The following is a 19,370-nucleotide window of genomic DNA, read 5'->3' on the forward strand; positions in this document are numbered from 1 at the left end:
TGAAACTTCATTGTTCACAGGTTTGCACTAAACTCTTGTGCCAGGATGTAAGCCAGGAAATCCCTGACACTGAAGGGTTAAGAAATGAACGGGAATTCTCTTTGGGTGCTTATTCCTATTTTATCACATGAAAAGTAGCCTTTACCTATGAGTATCAGTTCAGATACACAGAATCTTCAGTCTAGAATGAACCTAGATGTTTGTATAAGTAATGTAATTTCTGTTTCCTTCCTATAATACAAGATGCCAGTGATGGTGGCCGTTCATATAAAACAGTCCTGGATCGCTGGAGAGAATCTCTTCTTTCTTCTGGCAGCCTGTCCCAAGTCTTTCTACATCTCTCCACATTGGATCGAAGCGTTATCTGGTCTAAGTCCATTCTAAATGCTCGTTGTAAGATGTGCCGAAAGAAAGGTGACGCGGAAAGCATGGTGCTGTGTGATGGCTGCGATCGAGGTTATCATATCTACTGTATCAGGCCCAAGCTCAAGGTGTCTGAAGAAAAAGCTTTTGAAAATCTAGAATTCAGGTAAGGCTTAAGACTGATGGCACCTCACTAATGCATATTTGTATATTACCAGGCCATTCCTGAAGGAGACTGGTTTTGTCCAGAGTGCCGACCTAAACAACGTTCTAGACGCCTCTCCTCTAGGCAGAGACCTTCTATGGAAAGTGATGAAGAGGCTTCAGAACAGTTTGAAGAGGAGGAGGAAGAGACTTACTATGAGGAAGTGGGACAAAGTGAGGAAGAGGATTATGAGGAAGAACAAGAGGAAGAAGATGAATCACAAGAGGAGGAAGAAATGAGGTAAGTCAGGGGCCATAAGAACTGTTACTTTTTAACACTATTATTCTAATGGATTAAGTGTGCTTAGTGCTCTACAAGACAGAAGTATGTGATCTTTGTCTCAAAGAGCTCACTGACTGAAAGAGTTGCAGACACTTCGGTCACTGGTGACTATGGCCCTCAGCATTTGGTTTATTGGAGTTACGTGCATAAATATCCACTCCTAGGGATGAAAATACACTCTTATTAATGTGTATGTGAAAGAATACCACCTGCGGTCACTAATTATGGAGTGTCTGCTCATTCTCAAGCCACAAAGATATATTGGTATTCGGGAGAGGTGCTGTTCAGAAAATTAAATTCCCAAATTTCAGAGTTTGGGAGTTTCAAGGGAATAGATGGACATGGTGAGAACTGGATAGTAAAGAAAACGAAAAGGTTCTCTCCAAAGGGAGAATTCTAGGGGTGTGTAATAGGGCCAAGTAAACGTGCAGTTGGAAAAATCCAGTAAATTGGTTAATTTGTGTTACAAATCAAGAATGTATCTTCAAGGGCGCTTGTGACTCAGGGAACACTTTCTCTATAGTCATTTGCAATTGAGTATGAATTAGAGGAGTTGCATCCTATCCCCAAAAGTTGGGGTTTAATCGTTTGAGAGAACATACGTTTCCATGAGACCATCAACTGCCAAATAGTGTCCCTTGGATCTCCCTTCACTAATCTTGATCTTGTCTTGTGAGGGCATTATGGCAGACCCAAGGACTGGACAGGACTTTGTTAGAACCTGTCGTCTCTGCAGCTTATTTATGTGGGGATGGGATTCCTGTGTATTACTAGCAACAACTCTTTCCTCAAGAAACAAGGAGCCAGTTTAAAAAATAGAACCCAGGGGTCTCTCCAGGCAGCACATTTCTAATACCAAGCTGTTGGGCTGACTAGGCTTTTCAGAATCTTTTTACTACATGCTGCACAGAGCATTTGATTTTAGAGAACTCCACAGAGCAATATTTAAGAGTGCTAGTTGGATGCCAGCTTCAGTGGAAGCCAATTTTCTATCTTGTTAAACAGAAATTAGGTACCAAATTAGAATCCTTGAGGAGAAGAGGGGTGTAGGAGTTTAGAACAGTTAGAAGTAGTGATTTGTACAATACTGCTATGTACTTACATTTTTACAGCCCATCAAAACAAGGAAGACCACAAGTCAAACTTCCATTAAAAATGAGAGCAGCTAAACTTAACAACCCCTTTTCAAGTCGGAGCAGCCAGCGTCAGGCCAGTGGAAGATATGCTTCTCGGAGTCAGCAGAATACACCTAAGCAAATTGAATCTTCGTCGAAAGTTACTGGAAGGGGGATAAGAAAGATAAAGTCAGCCCCTCCATCAGTAACAAAACCTTCTTTAAGACTGAACAGCCGTACCACTCGTCAGAGTCAAGGCTCATTACGAGCAGATGTATTTGTGGAATTACTCAGTCCTCGAAGACGACGTAGAGGAAAGAAGACTGCAGATAGTACATCAGAGAACAGTCCTTCTCTTGGCTTCAGAATTGTTGCCACCACAGACTCACGTGAACGGCTTAGAAGATCTCCTCCAGTTTCTACACAGAAGTTTCCTCTTCAGGATAGTGAATCTAAGAGAAGAGGCAGGAAACGACAATCCACAGGTTAGAAAAGCTTTGCTAGGAAAAAGTTAAAGCTACTCCTTAGATGGTGGGTTGGGGGAAGGTTAGGGTTTTGAGGTGCTTATTGAGAAGTGGTTATATGGAAAAATTCTTACGATCTACAAGACAGTTCCATTGAAAATTAACCTGTTGCCACTACAAATTCCTGTCACTAATCCTTAAGTACTTTGAATTAACCTGTCAAACTGAGTGATCAGATCCATGGCACGAGGGTTAATTTAGTGTTTTCACTTAATGTGGGGTGCTTTCTAGTTAGTGAACTGTAAATCTGGAAGTGATGATAGACTGACCATGAGGGTACTCCATATGTAACTGCTAAAAGGCAAATACTAAATCTTTAATAAAGCAAATCCTAATAATAACCATCAAGTAAACCACGGAGGATACAGAAATAAAGGGACAATGAAGTTAGGAATATGGGTAACAAATAAAAAAGAGATTTAGCCTAGAAAAATGTACGCTGATAATGTTTGGAGAGACAATGCAAAACACTCAATGAGACAAATATTTGGAAAGCCACAATGCCACGAAAGACCTAGTATGTGATAGAAGACTGCAAATTAGCAAGAGTGGCAGTAAAAAATGCTAATATTTTGTGTTGCATTTTGTACCATTTTAAACCTTCACCTTTAGGTGTCTCTGCTTATCCTGTAGCTAAGAATTGCCAATACACCTCTACCCCAATATAACGCTGTCCTTGGGAGCCAAAAAATCTTACCACGTTCTAGGTAAAACCGCGTTATATAGAACTTGCTCTGATCCACCGGAGTGCGCAGCCCCGCCCCGCGGAGCGCTGCTTTACCGTGTTATATCCGAATTCGTGTTCTGTCGGGTCACATTATATCGGGGTAGAGGTGTACTCTGCTAGTCCTTCCTGATCAGAAAGCAGAGTAACTGTTCTCTGAATTAGTTGCATTTGTAGGATGGAAAAATGGTAGCTCAGACAGTAAGAGAGGACTCTGCTATAACCCTATAGTAGATAAAGGCTTATATAGAGCATCTATGTATGAGTTGCTGTTTTGGGTTTTTTTAAACTGTTTTCTTGGTTATACACACACTTTTTTAAAAGGTATATTTTTATACCGAGCTTGCTAGATTCCTCCTCTTTTATCCTAATGTGCCTGGACATGATCTTCATTAGGTCACTACTGACTTTGTACTGTATTTCAGCAAGGCTGTAGCACAGTTCAGATATGTGGCCTTGGTATACAGATGGGACTGAACCAAACTGTGAATTGATTGGGGGCTATTGTATTGAAACTGGGTCTCCCAAAATGAAAGCTGCTGGTCATACTGCCAGGGTATGACCGTGAGCAGATCAGCAGTGATTACAACAGGGCTCTGGGAATGAGGGTGAACGTGGTATTCTCATCAGTCCTGCTGGTTGAGGATAGGAGTTTGGGCAGGGATAGATGCATCCTGGAGATGAGTGCCTGGCTGCACAGATGTTGTTGACAGAAGGATTTTGGCTTGTTTGACCATGGTGGGATGCTGTTAGGGTCCACAGCAGTCCTCCTTCCCCAATCTCTTACCCTGATGAAGAAGGGGAAGAGCATCTTGAGTTGCTTACTCACTAACATAGTAAGGAGAGTTTTAAACTAGGTTAAAAGGAGGCAGGGTGACAAAACCCTACAGGTAAGTATGAAAAGGTGATCTTGGCAGAGGGCTGGAAATTGGGGGGTGGGGGGTGGGGAATGGAAAATTACAATAGGTTCATAGGCTCAACAAGAGGGAAAACCAATGGGGGGAATCTCAACATCTTGTATGTAAGTATAGAAATGCAAGAAGTACGGGGAATAAACAGGAAGAACTGTAAGTCTTTGTATATAAGGAAAATCATGATGTAACATGCATCACAGAGACTTGGTGGGATAAACCTTATGACTGGAATATTAGTATAGAGCAGAGGTTCTCAAACTGGGGGGCAGAATGTATTCTGTGGGTGTGTGAGAAGCTTTGGGGGGTGGGGGGGATTACTGTACACATTTTACCCACAGCAATGAATAACTATTCTGATTCTTCCAGACATATCAGGTCCTCAGATGGCGCTGTGCATTTGATTTTAGATCAGTGATCCCCAAACTTCTCAGGGTCATGCCCTCCCTTATCCCTGTCTATGCCCTCCCCTCTTGCCAGGGCCAGGAATGGAGCCTCAGTCCAAAGCCACTACTGGGCCACAGTTGGGGCCCAAGGCTGGGAGCGGAGTCTGGTGTGGGACTGCAGCTGGGGACAGGGCTGGAGCAGAGTGGGGCTGGGTGGTACTCCCTCCCCACCCCCACCCCTCATGGGGGCTGGCCTGGGCCCTGCCACGCCACCCCCCTCAACCCCGAACTTTCCCTCACACCTCCCTAGGGGGGTGTGCCCCACGGTTTGGGGACCAACTGTGCTCTAAATGGTGCATTTTGATGGATTTCTGTTAATCTTCCATAGCATTATACTAAGTCGTTGCCATCTGTACATGAATCTGTTTAATTGTAAGCATCAATCACAATCGCAGTTTTGCTTTTGCTCTTATTACAATGGATTGTTGGCTCTGTTTGAAGCAATGCCTTGCTGTTTTTAATATTTAGTAAGAGTTGCATGTTGTGGGTTTTTTTTGTATACGTATTTGTGTGGCGCAGGGGCATAAACTACTGGAGACACAAAGAATGGGGGCACATTCAAATAAGTTTGAGAACCCACTGATCTAGACAACATCATATTAAATCTACTCCAGACAAGAAGCCCAAACATCTGACTTGTGAAAAAATTCTTCCCAACGTCTACTAGCCTTCATTTCAGAATAGCAAATGATCAAGTGCTGTTGGCTAAGTATGACTATCTCATTCGGAATTCACAGACTCACAGCAGAACAGAGCTCATTTCCAGGCTCTGATTGAAGAGGGTAAATTGGTGGCCAGAACTGCACTTCTGCATCAGTGGTTGGTGCAGCAGACAGGCCGTTGTGATGCATCATAAGTAAGGCTACGAGTCTGTCATGGATTCTGTGATTTTTTTTTTTTTTTTTTCCCCCCCCCCCAAGGAAAAAACAGATGAGTCCTTACATACTTCCTTTTGGGGGCAAGAGTCCTTTAAAGTATCTCAGGCAGCCTTACAAACCTAAACGGGCATTTCAATGGTTTTATCACAAGTGGTCTTATCTCTTACAAGGAGGACACAAAGAATAGAGGAGTCTTGTTTCCCAGCACCTCCCAGGCCTACAGCACCATCTCACTCGAATCCCCCACTGAAAAGATATTTTTGATGGGAGCTCAAGAGATGTAAACTATTTATGATACTACCACTGCCCTATCCTCACATACTTTTCAGTGGCCATTTCACCCTCTGTTTCCACAACTGAACTGCCATAACAGTCAAATGGATATTGGATATCTTCCATTACAGCTTTATAGAGTTTATGTCCCTATCTCCTCCAAAATCCCCATCCCTGTTCCACTTTAGGGACCATTCTCATGAGGGGATTCTCGGGTAAGAAGAGTGGAATCCCTCCTCCAACAAGAAACAATAGAGCTTCAACACCAATGGACAGGTTTTTACTCTGTCATTCCTAAAAAATGGGAGGTTGGAGACCTGTCCGTAATCTCCGTTATCTCAACTGCTTTATTCAGAAGCTGAGATTTCACATGGCCACTCTGGCATCAATAATCCCATCCCTGGAAAATGACATAGTTTGCAGCTCTTGATGTGAAGGATGCTTACTTTTATGTAGATATTCACCCCCACCCACAGGTATTTTCTCAGATTCATGGTGGGCTCTGACCACTTGCAATACACAGTGCTCCCAGTTAACCTCACAGCTGCCCCCGGGACCTATACTAAGGTCTTTCTGGCAGTAGCAGTGCATTTCTGGTGAAGCCATTCCATCTTTTTCCTCTATTGACAGTTGGCTTCTAATTCCCAAGGTGCTTCAGGAAGCCTACAAGTCAACCTCATCAGTGCCTAGGAGTCAATGTGAACTTAGAAAAGTCTGTCCTTACTCTGATGCGGATTATATTCTAATACTTCAGTCATGGCAAGAGCTTATCTACCAAGGGACAGGTTTTGCACCATGAGCAACCTAATAGATCAGGTTATATGCACTCCTCAAGCTCCAGTCAGAACTTGTCTTTCCATCCTGGGGTACATGGCTTCATGTGCTTGTTATCTCTGTCATGAGTGAGGGCCTGCCTCAGGGCAGACTGTCAGAAAACAGGGCAGACACCCCAAACTGGTGATGTGTTCTATAATTAATTAATTTCATCAAGCCAATGACAAATGTGAACCTTACCATGGAATCACAGACAGTTCTTCGAGTTCTTGCTCATGTTGAGTTCATTGTAGGTGTTGGGCGCACCCAAGTGCACAGCTGTCAAGAGACTTTTGCCTTGGCGGTACCCATAGAACCAGCTGTGGCACCCTCTGGAGTGCTGCGCCCTCTGGAGTGCCACACTCATGGTGCAGTATATCAGGCACCACCAACCGTGTACCCTCTCCGTTCATTCTTACTGCCCATGGTGGTCAGTTGGAGTGCCTCTGTCCCTTGCTTCATAAGCGGTCAGCGGTTTCTCATCTAGTTTAGCCTTGTGCTTTACCTGTAAATAGTTTTAATCGTTGTTAGTAGTTAAGTACCCATTAATTGTTTAGTTAGATAGTGTCCCAGTGGGGATTTTGCCTGAGGGGCATGCCCCGGTCTTCGAGTTTCAAGCCCTGCTCATCGTATAACAGGCCTATGCCTGTTAGTGACCTGCACAAGAGTTGTCTACAGTGCCTCAGGGAAACCCATATAAACGAGCACTGTCACATCTGCCAGAACTTTGCTCCCTTTGCGTCCGTGGATGGAAAAACTCCTTCGTGTACCAGACAAATTGGATTTTGTGATAAAATGATTACTTATACCAAAAATCACATCAGATCTATGTTGCTTCCAGTCCCAAGAGACCAGTCACTTACCCCAGATCAGTTGGAACGCTAGATCTTTCACCAAAGACAACGCTGGTAGCCAATTCTATAGTAAAATAACAAGGTTTATCAGCTAAGAAAAGGAAGTGAGAGTTATTGGGAGGTTAAAGCAGGTAAAATATGTGCACAAGGAGTCATAGTTTGTAAATTTATAATCCCAAATGGTGGCAGTACGTGATAAATTGCTAGTTTCCCAAAACTCTTTTCAGAATACCCAGATTGTTTCTGAGGATCTCTGCTTTCTTCTGGTGCACTTCCCTGTAAAAGTCCAAACAGTCCAGAGATACAGGATCTTTCATTGAATCCTTACTTATAGCTTCTTTACACAGAAAACAAGCTGGTAGGGTTTACTACTCATGTAGGCTTTTCCTTTGACGGAGAATGAGGAATCCATTTGGGGCCTTTGACCTTCAATCATCACACACAAAGACCACTTATTTTGAAATGAGCACTTTTCATTTACATTCTACAAGGCTTCTTTCTCATTTGATAGGTTACTTAGTTGCAGGGATATATACAATGTAAATGTCTGCTACTACATTATAATGGGAAACAAATAAGTGAAAACAATGCAAGTAACATCCCACTTGTTTTCATTAACTTTAAACACCAAATACACATTTATCACTTTGATCTATACTAATATACAAGTGAATTGGCCTGAGGGCTCTGGCATGAGCTGGTATCTGGTCTGAATCTGTCATAATACCATTTGTCACACTCTACCTACATAGCCTTCAGGTGTGGCCCCAGACAACTATTCACCAACCAAACACAGTATGAATACCATGGTAACAATTCTTTCCAAATTAACATCTTCCTTGATATGGTGGAAGGTTCCTTATCACGTATGTGTGGGCATCCCCTTCCTACCATCCTTTCCAGACAAGATCATTTATAGACACTTCTCTTTGGCTGGAGAGCCCACATGGACAACCATATGGTGCAGGGCAATTAGACATCTCAAGAGACCAGGACACACATCAACCTTCTGGAATGCCAGGCAGCCTGAGAAGCTTGCAAGATTTTTCTCCAATTCCTCCAGTCCCACTATGTTCTGATGATGTCAGACAACATGGCAACTGTCTTTTACATCAACAAACGGGGGGTGGGAGGGGCAAGATCAATCCCCCTGTGTGTAGAAGCAGTCACCCTGTGGAACTGGTGTATCAGGAATTGAATCACTCTGTTGGCAGCTTATCTTCCAGGAACTCAGAATGGGTTGGCGGACACCCTCAGCAGGCATTTTGCCATCAATCGTGAGTGGGAATTGCATGATTCAGCCATAAATAGCATCTTCACTCAGTAGGAGACCAGCGACTGGGATGTATTCGCCTCCCAAACAAGCAAGAAATGCAACGTATACTTGGTGCTCTAGGACTATGCTCTCAGGGTGATGCTCTTTTTCTTGCCTGGTCAGTTCATCTGAGCTATGCCTTTCCTCCTTTGTTGCTCCTACCTCAGTTCTTACAGAAAATTAATCAGGACAGAGCACAAGTCATCCTCATTGCCCCCCAACTGACCCAGACAGTTTTGGTTCCCAAGTCTCAGACTGTTATCTTGTTCTCTGATCACCATTTAGTCCTTTTGTGATCTCTTGGCCCAGGAGAAGGACAGGATCAAGCATCTCAACACTTATATGTTTTATCGTATGGCTTGGTTTTTTGCATATTAGTGCTCTGGAGATGTATAAATGATCCTTAATAACAGTAGCAAGGACTCCACTAGAAAATGCTGTTCAGCCAAGTGGAAGCATTTTTTCCATCTGGGTACAGAAAAAACTTTTGTATCTCTTGAGTCAGCAGATAGTCCAAAATGAGGGGAATATCTTCTTTCTCTCAACACAGCTGAGCTTTCCCTCAGTTCTATACAAGTCTACCTGGCAGCAATCAGTGCATGCTATCTATCCTCTGGTGATTATTCAGTGTTCACTCTCCAATTGACTACCAAATTTTTAAAGGGCCTAATTAGAAGTTTCCCACCACTAAGGAATCCTACTCCTCGTTGAGACTAAAATCTTTGTACTTTCAGTACTCATTAAGCCTCGCTTAGAACCATTAGTCTCTCATAGCCATTCGGAATGCAACTTCCATTGATATCACCTCAGCCAGAAGCATGGGTAAGCTAGGAACTCTAATGGCAAATCTGCCATACACTATATTCCATAAGGACAAAGTGTCTTTATTACTCTAAAATTCACCCCCAAAGTAGTTTTGACGTTTCACATGAAACGATCAATAGACTTACCTGTGTCCCCCCTCTCCCTGAAACAGCATGTGTCTGGAGAGGAGACTTCATTCCCTGACTTCTACCTGCGAAGGACAAAACCAATTAGAAAATCACCTAGATTGCTTGGTTTGGTTTGTTTGTTTGTTTTTGTGTTTCTCGCTACAGCAGAATGAGTCCGAGGTTAAGTGGCCATGTAGGTAGTATTGGATGTGGCCCACAATGGTAAATAGGTTGAAAACCAGTGGGTTAAGTTATATCCTCTAAGTCAGGGGTCTCAAACTCCCGGCCTGCGGGCCATCTGCAGCCGGTGAGCCTCCCCAATATGGCCCGGGGGGCTCCAGCAGTTTTGGGGCCGGGTTTCTCCAGTGGCCCCACCTGCCGCCCCCGGGCTCTCCCCCCTCAGGGGCCCCAGTAGCGCAGCAGAGCTGAGCAGCGGCTGCCAGCCCCTCTGGGGCTGTGCCTCCATGCACTGCCCCTGCCCTGAGTGCCCCTGCGGTCGCAGTGCCTGGGGACAGAAGCGTGCAGAGGCCCCCCCAGCCTGCCTTGGAGCCCCAGGTAAGTGCTGCACCCCTGACCCCCTCCCAGAGCCTGCACCCCCTCCCCACGTACCCCAGACCCCCTCCCCCACTCAAACTCCCTCCCAGAGCCCAACCTCTCACCCCTTCTGCACCCAAACTCCCTCCCAGAGCCTGCACCACAATTCCCTACCCCAGACCTCTCCCACCCAAACTCCGTCCCAGAGCCTTAGGCAGGTGGGGGGGTGAAGTTTGGGGGAGGGGGGCGGTTTCTGTGTGGCATGAGTGACATTGGCCTGTTGGGAAGATTTGAGGACTGGCACTGGCCCTAAGGTAAATTGAGTTTGAGACCTCTGTTCTAAGTGGATCTTGGGCTGTATCCTGCTTTGCTACCAGCTGCTGCATCTTCCTCCTCCTCATGGGTTGAGGCCTCATTCTGCAAGAGCACAAGCAGATTCAGTGGCATCGCTTCATAAAGTACCCATTTCTTGACACTTGCAGAACAGCTACGTGGAGTTCCATACATATGTTTGCGCATCATTATGTTCGAGTGCAGAACTCCTCTACTGATTCATTCTTTGGGACGGTGGTTCTCCAAACAGCTCTGCCATTTATCTCCTCACACCCTCCTCCTACTTGAGTACTGCTTGTCAGTCACCCATAGTGGAATACACATAGGGACCAGGTCTCAAAGAAGAAACTGTTACTTATAGTAACTGGAGGTTCTGTGGTCCCTATTGGTATTCCACTACTCACCCTCCCTCCTTCCCCTCTTCTTTGGATCTCTACTGTGGAAAAGGAGTTAATGAGAGCTGGCAGTTTCTTAAACAGTATTAAAGGCACTACATCAAACTATCCCTATGCAAAAGAAAGATAGGAAGAATAGTAAGAGGCCCGAAGAGCTCTTCAAGGACCTGAAACTTAAAAATGCATCCTACAAAACTTGGAAACATGGACAAATTGCTAAGGAATACAAAATAGCACAAGTATGTAGGGACAAAATCAGAAAGCGTAAGGCACAAAATGAGTTACATCTAGCAAGGAACATAAAAGGCAATAAGAATTGGTTCTATAAATAAGTCCTGAGCAAGAGAGAAACAAAAGAGAGTGTAGGTTCTCTGCATAGTGGTCAAACAGAGCTAATAATGGACAACACCAAGAACACTGAAGTGTTTAAATGCCTATTTTGTGTCAGTCTTTTAAAGAAGTTGTGACCTGATGCTTAACACAATTAATATTAACAACAAGGGAGACGGAACACAAGCCAATACAGGGAAGGAGCAGGCTACATAATAATTATTCAAATCATCAGGGCCTGATGAAATTTACCCTAGGTTACTTAATGAACTAGTTGGAACCATTTGCAGTTTCTTCAAGAACTCATGGATTAGAGCTGAGGTCCCAGAGGACTAGAAAAGGGCAAAGACCATATTTATCTTTTTAAAAGGGTGGAACACCGAGGGGAATTATAGACTAGTCAGTCTAATTTTGATACCTGGAAAGATACTGGAACAAATTATTAAACAATCAAATTGCAAGCATCTAGAGGATAATAGGTGATCAGAAATAGCCAACATGGATTTGTGAAGAACAAATCATGTCAAACCCAATTTCCTTATTTGACGGGGTTACTGGCCTCGTCGATAGGGGACTCAGGGTCAAGCAGTAGGTAGACTTATATTGATTTTAGTAAAGATTTTGACACAGTCCCCACATGTCATTCTCATAAACTAACTAGAGAAATGTGGTCTAGATTAAATTACTTTAAGGGAGGTGCACAACTGATTGAAAGATTGTACAAAGAGTAGCTATCAATGGTTCACTGTCAAACTGGGAAGATGTATCTATTGGAGTCCCACAGGGGTCAGTTCTGGGTCCCATACTAGTCAATATTTTCACTGATGACTTGGATAATGGAATGGAGAGCATGCTTATAAAATTTGCAGATGACACCAAAGTGGGAGGGATTTCAAGCTCTTTGGAGGACAGGGTTAGAATTCAAAGCGACCTTGACAAATTGGAGAACTGGTGTGAAATCAACCAGATGAAATTCAATAAATACAAGTACTTCACTTAGGAAAGAAAAATCAATGTACAACTACAAAATGGGGAACAACTGGGCTGGGCAGTAGTACTGCTGAATAGGATCTGGGGAGTAATAGTTGATCACAAATTGAATGGTGATGCTTTTGTGGGGAATGAGGGGGGAAGCCTGTAATCACTCTGGGGTGTATTAATAGGAGTGTCATACATAAGATACGGGATGTTGTTGTTCCACTCTACTTGGCATTGGTGAGGCCTCAGCTATACAAGTTTGGTACCATGCTTTAGGAAAGATGTGGACAAATTGGGTGAGTCCAGAGGAGAGCAACATAAAATGAAAAAGAATTTAGAAAACCTGACCTATGAGAAGATTTTGAAAAGTTGGGTATGTTTAGTCTTGAGAAAAGAAGACTGAAGGGGAACATAAGTCTTTAAATATGTTAAGAGCTATTACAAAGAGGAGGGTGCACAGTTGTTCTCAAGGTCCACTGAAGGTAGGACAAGTAGAGGGCTTAATCTGCAGCAAGGGAGATTTAGGTTAGATATTAAGAAATCCTTTCTAACTATAAGGATAGTTAAGTACTGGAATTGGGTTCCCAGGGAGGTTGTAGACTCCCCATCATTGGAGGTTTTTAAGAACAGATGAGACAAACACCTGTCAGGAATGGTGCAAATGTAATTGGTCCTACCTCAGCATGGGGAATGGACTAAATGACCTCACAAGGTCCTCTCCAGCCTTACATTTCTATGATTCAACATTGTTTACAGAACCTTCATTATCAAACTTCTATATGATATTTAGCTGTAAATTGACTCCCAAAGTGAGTAGTGTGAGAGAGAGAGCGAGAGAGAACCCAAATGATCTTCGGTCTTTTATTGCCCTGATGAGCCACACATCCAAAGAAGTGAAGCAGAGCCCCATCTGCTTTCTTTATACTTTGGAAGAAGAAATTAAGTAGTAAAATCCATAGAGTTCCTGCCTCGTTTGCCAAACTTAGCTTTTCAAATCCACCTCCACTAGCTATGAATAAAGTCCACAGGATGGGGTAGCTGGGCAAAATAAAGCTTAGCAGAAGTGTTACTAGTACATCTACATTTAAAACAGTATGAGGGTGGGAGCGGGAGAAATTTCCCACCCTTTGCTGAACAGACCGGCCTGCAAGAGAGCCCTACCTGATCTTGTACCTTCCCGCCCTCTACATCCCATTAGCTCTTGTTGTTACACATTCAGTGTTTTCATGTTTTATTAAATACTTAATATTGATGTGCCATTTTCTTTCTTTTTGTCAGTAATTTTGTGATCTATTTTTCAGATTCATCTCCTCACACCTCATTGAACAGGAGGAGTTCGGGTCGCCAGGGTAGAGTCCATGAACTGTCAGCTTTTGAACAACTTGTTGTGGAACTGGTACGACATGACGACAGTTGGCCTTTCATGAAACTGGTTTCCAAAGTCCAGGTATGCATTTCCCTGAAAGTCCTATGGGCTGGTACAGAAGAATGGTAAGACTATATTAGCATCACAGAATGCCTGTTCTCCTCAATCACATTGAAGCTGCTCCTGGTGCCTGGGGGTTGCTCTGGTATTACCAGATCTGGAATTTCTGTTCATGACCAACCTCTTACACAAAAACTTGAAATTGACAAGAGCAGGAATTATTAGGCAGCTGGAAGGAGTGATTTTAAGATTAAAGGGGTGGGGGGGAATCTCTATCTGCATAGAGAAGTGGGTTGGTGTGGACATTATAACCATTTACACACATGAATGAAGGGTATAAACATCAAAGAGAGAGGAGTTACTTAGATCAGGAACAAGTAGGGAGGGCAATATCTTGGAGTAATGGGATTAAAATAAGAAAATCTCTGGCTGAATTTGAGAAGAGCTTCTGGATGGGGAGCTGTATTAATCGTGACCTTCAGAAGAAAGTGGTAGAAGTTCCATTGCAGATACATTCAAACTAGACTAAGCAAAGCACTAGAGAAAAAGTCCCTTCTATGATTTGAAAAAGAAAAATCCACAGCCAATTACACTTTTAATTGTCTATGTAGTGCCAGAACAGATTAATTTAATTACTTGCTGCCTGTCAGTGTGCTGACCTGTATTTACAAATCCTGGATGCACTTAATGATTACTCTTTATAAATGCCAAGGAATGGATGATTTTACCCATCTGGTCTTCTTCACTGCTAATTCCTCCTGCAAATTCCCTAGCAAGTTGCACCCCAAGATGTATGTTCAGAAGAGAGCCCATAGCCAGATATAATTTGGCTCAAAATGTGTATGCATGTTTCTGAGTTTTCTTATCAGACAACCAAATTTGGGATCCAAATTGTCCCATAAACAAGACACCTTTTAAAAATTTCTTCTAGTCTGATTTGGGGGATGGGTACCTTGGAATGTGTGCTTGCACAGAATTCAAGGTTTGTGAGCCAAATGATCAGTGTCTGGGTTCAGTAATCCTCCTTCCCTTTGCTTTAATCATGTATACATCTCTTATTTTGACTAACTGTGAGTGACTGACTGAGCGGCTGCTCTCTCATTGTCTGGCATCTGCATACAGTCTATCCTATATGCCACATAGAAATCTGCAGTGTCTCCTACCCTTCAAACAGGCCTAACTGGCATTTCAAGGAACAAAATAATGCAAGTATGTGAGGAGTAATAGAGTGAAAACAGCCATCCCTCAGCATCAAGGGGCTTGTAATATTCTAAAAATAAGTACTACTACAAAATGAAAGGAGTTTGGAGATGCCTTAGAACTATAGAAATGTAGGGCTGGAAGGGACCTCAGGCGATCCCCAGCACTGAGGCAGGATTAAGTAAACCATCCCTGACTAGTATTTGTCCAAGCTGTTTTTTAAAATCTCCAATGATGGGGATTCTACAGTCTCCCTTGGAAGCCTATTCCAGTATAGTATAGCATTGTACAACGCATAATATTATGTAATATAAATTATTTTTGCATCTTAGCAAGTTTGAACAGCTCTAACACAAGTGTAAAGCTTATAAATTAAACCACTTTTTTTTTTTCTTAATTCCTCCATCAGATATTTATGCTTGGGGTTCTTTGCCCAATTTCTTTAACTTCTCTGAATGCATTATTGATTTGTTTTATATTTTGTGGTCTCTTGCTTGAACAACTTTAAAATTAAGTCAAAAAATTAATAGCTGAATTTCAGTAAATTCTGGGTGTCAATAAAAGGCCCGTTAAGAGTCTTTCCACTGTAACAGTAGAAAGTCCAAGTAAATGTGTGGCTTTCTGTGTATATCTTAACACCTAATTATTATGAATTGAATTTAAGTTTATTTATATTTTTACATAATAAAACGAATAGTAAATAAAATAGTGAATACTTTTTTTTTTTTTTTTGTAGGTACCAGACTACTATGATATTATCAAAAAACCTATTGCCTTAAATATAATCCGTGAAAAAGTGAATAAATGTGAATACAAATTAGCATGTAAGTACTAATTACTGAAGTAATTAATTCTGTGATCTGTTCTTTACAGTTAGAGGTCTTAGCCCCTTAAAGAAGCAGAGCTGGTATGGGAGGATTTGAAAACTGGTATTTCTTCAAAAAAGCATTCTTAGAAATGTATGAACTGCTTTTTTCAGTGTAGTGATTGTGTTAGTAGTTGATAATGTTTTCACCCCTCAGCTCACAGAGAGTAATGCAGGTGAAATGTAACTAAAGTGAATGGTCATGGAGTTTCAATTACATTTTCAAGCCTTAGAGATGGTACCTTTTAAATAGGGTTGTGGCACATTGATGGGATACATACCAGAAAACTTCCATTTCCATTGCTTGAAGACAGAGGACTCTGACTGTAGGGTTGTTAATCTGACACTATACATACGCATTACATTCACCCCATTTATTGGTGAAGATCTCTTTGTTAGCAACTCTTCTTTGCGAAGGGCAGCATCGTACTGAATTCTGTAGTGCCATACAGTATGCTTTACTTATACTATTATCTATGGTGACCTGGCAAATGCACTAAACTCATTTCTTTAATTTTTATTTACCAGCTGAATTCATTGAAGACATTGAACTGATGTTTTCGAACTGCTTTGAGTACAACCCTCGTAATACAAGTGAAGCAAAAGCTGGAATAAGACTTCAGGCTTTTTTCCACGTTCAGGCTCAAAAGCTTGGACTCCCTATTGCATCTGGTAATATGGACCATGCTGCTCCAGCTGCAAAGAAGTCACGAATTTAACCTCTTCCTTCCAAAGGATTTTTTTGAGGGAGCCTTTATATTCATGAAAATGAAACATTAAATCATGCAGTCATCATATCTGTATAAAGCAATAACACCAGTTTAACCACCTTGAAGTGTGGCCTGCACTATATTCTCAATTTAATATTAAGCACTCAGGAGAATGTAGGAAAGATTACCTTTGCTACAGTTTTATTCAGTGTCTAATAACTTTGATAGATGTATTGGATACAGTACTGGTTTACAGAGGTTTTGTACATTTTTAAGACATTCATGTGTCCAAATATCTTCCAGAAATATTTTTTCTGCGCCATATGACCTTGTTTTATCCTCTAGATTTTCTAGGAGCTGTGGTATTGTGAGGACTTTATCAACTCAGACAAAATCTTCTACTGTAGCACAGTTGAAGAAACTGTGTAAATATCTGAAACTCTGAGTACACCTTTTCAACACTACACATGAATGAGTACAATTGCATATCCTTTAAAGTACTGTACCAGTGCTGGCTGGAGGTATTCAGTCTGAGTTTATTAAGTAGATATTTATTTAGCATTCAAAGTAATTTGTGAATTTGTTTTGTATTTATAAAATTTGTATGTGGGGGGATAAAAGTTCATTAACTTTTTTAATTTTTCTCCTGTGTTTTGTTTATTCCTCTAACTTCCTGATGATCAATTGATAAAATAATACCCTCTCCTCTTGCTGGCAGTTCTTTAAGCAACAAGTAACTTGCAGGACTGTATTATAAGTTTCTATGTACAACTTTCTAAGTGTACAAATAAAATGATACATTTTTCAAAGTATTCTGAGCTTCTGAAGTTACTTTAGTCTGCCATCCTTATGCAGTCCATGGTCCCAGTGTTTTCAGGTGGGAAGCTGCTTGTGTGAGAACAGCAAGATTTGGCTATGATGAAAATTTACCTTAAAATAGCATAACAATCTTAAATTATTCTTAAATATTTCTAGCAGTCTTGAACATAAGCAAATTCCAGCATCTTATCCCATCTCTTGTATGCTATTCTACACCAAGTTGTTGATGCAAATGCCTTGAGAATATAGGTAGAACTGTGTGATACCCTATTGATCAGCTTTTTATTCTCTTAAATAATATAAAACTTTGTAATGTTTAGTTAGCCAAAAATTTTAAAACGGTCCTGAAATCCTTTTGCTTATTCTCTAATAGGAAAAAATGAAATTAAGTTTGGAATTAAATATATACTTTTAAAATTGAACTGGGTTGGTGACTTTAAACACTGGCATAAACCAGGAAGGAATTTTTAAAGCACTATTTTTCAAGTTGGGGATACACCACACCACATGAGCCAGGAATGGCATGAGGCAGAGAAGAGCAGTGGGTAGATCTGGAATCATGCAATTTTTCCCATACCATCTATGCACACTGCAAACATGCATCAATGGCTCCAGATAAAGCAGAGGGGATGGTTCTTTGGAAGCTGCACACCTTCCCTCCCTGTTGTGGTGGTGGTCCTTAATGTAGCTAGCGATGGAAGAATCCTTCACATAGCTGCAGGCTCAGACAGCAATTTGCCATCTCAAGTTTAATTTTTCTGCTTTTGTGGTGCTTGGCCCCCACAGACCCTGCTTTCCATGGAAGTTCTGTGTTCACACACCAAGGGCAAACACACTGCCTATGGCATGGCTCCATGCAGGCAGCCATCTCAAAGAATCACAGTTACTAAGGAAAGTAACTACACTCTGTAAACCAAGGAGTCCCATGCCAAAATAGCTCAGAAGTGTGTATTATGCTCACAAACAGGGAAGAATTAGTAGGGGAAGCAAAAGTGGATGGGAACCTGGGAGGCAGTGACCATGAGATAGTCGAGTTCAGGATCCTGACACAAGGAAGAAAGGAGAGCAGCAGAATACGGACCCTGGACTTCAGAAAAGCAGACTTTGACTCCCTCAGGGAACAGATGGGCAGGATCCCCTGGGAGAATAACATGAAGGGCAAAGGGGTCCAGGAGAGCTAGCTGTATTTTAAAGAATCTTTATTGCGGTTGCAGGAACAAACCATCCCGATGTGTAGAAAGAATAGTAAATATGGCAGGCGACCAGCTTGGCTAAACAATGAATTCCTTGCTGATCTTAAACGCAAAAAAGAAGCTTACAAGAAGTGGAAGATTGGACAAATGACCAGGGAGGAGTATAAAAATATTGCTCAGGCATGCCGGAGTGAAATCAGGAAGGCCAAATCACACTTGGAGTTGCAGTTAGCAAGAGATGTTAAGAGTAACAAGAAGGGTTTCTTCAGGTATGTTAGCAACAAGAAGAAAATCAAGGAAAGTGTGGGCCCCTTACTGAATGAGGGAGGCAACCTAGTGACCGAGGATGTGGAAAAAGCTAATGTACTCAATGATTTTTTTGCCTCTGCCTTCATGAACAAGGTCAGCTCCCAGATTGCTGCACTGGGCAGTACAGTATGGGGAGGTGACGACCAGCCCTCTGTGGAAAAAGAAGTGGTTCGGGACTATTTAGAAAAACTGGACGTGCACAAGTCCATGGGGCCGGATGCGCTGCATCCCAGAGTGCTAAAGGAGTTGGCGGGTGAGATTGCAAAGCCATTAGCCATTATTTTTGAAAACTCATGGCGATTGGGGGAGGTCCCAGATGACTGGAAAAAGGCTAATGTAGTGCCCATCTTTAAAAAAGGGAAGAAGGAGGATCCGGGGAACTACAGGCCAGTCAGCCTCACCTCAGTCGCTGGAAAAATCATGGAGCAGGTCCTCAAGGAATCAATTATGAAACATTTAGAGGAGAGGAAAGTGATCAGGAACAGTCAGCATGGATTCACGAAGGGGAAGTCGTGCCTGACTAACCTAATTGCCTTCTATGATGAGATAACTGGCTCTGTGGATGAGGGGAAAGCAGTGGATGTGTTATTCCTTGACTTTAGCAAAGCTTTTGATACGGTCTCCCACAGTATTCTTGCCGCCA

General features: G+C 42.2%; 1 protein-coding gene and 1 long non-coding RNA gene across 2 annotated transcripts in view; one reads left to right on the forward strand and one right to left on the reverse strand.

The window, feature by feature from the left end:
- Window positions 1-17,215, forward strand: part of BAZ1A (bromodomain adjacent to zinc finger domain 1A) — a gene marked incomplete in the record, with an annotated part of 107,828 nt that extends 90,613 nt beyond the window's left edge. Inside the window, 6 exon segments of the mRNA XM_034768643.1 lie at window positions 244-491; window positions 582-808; window positions 1,963-2,450; window positions 13,507-13,652; window positions 15,568-15,655; window positions 16,225-17,215. Of these exon segments, the coding sequence (XP_034624534.1) occupies window positions 244-491; window positions 582-808; window positions 1,963-2,450; window positions 13,507-13,652; window positions 15,568-15,655; window positions 16,225-16,415 (1,388 nt within the window).
- LOC117876447 overlaps window positions 6,740-19,370 on the reverse strand; it is a 43,030-nt gene continuing 30,399 nt past the window's right edge. The window contains exons 3-5 of the long non-coding RNA XR_004645494.1: window positions 9,654-9,718; window positions 7,398-7,452; window positions 6,740-7,039 (exon numbers count right to left, since the gene is read on the reverse strand). This is a non-coding gene — a long non-coding RNA (uncharacterized LOC117876447). The remainder of the gene's footprint in view (window positions 7,040-7,397; window positions 7,453-9,653; window positions 9,719-19,370) is intronic.

The sequence above is a fragment of the Trachemys scripta genome, chromosome 4 (genome assembly GCF_013100865.1).
Source record: "Trachemys scripta elegans isolate TJP31775 chromosome 4, CAS_Tse_1.0, whole genome shotgun sequence".
NCBI lineage: Eukaryota > Metazoa > Chordata > Testudines > Emydidae > Trachemys > Trachemys scripta.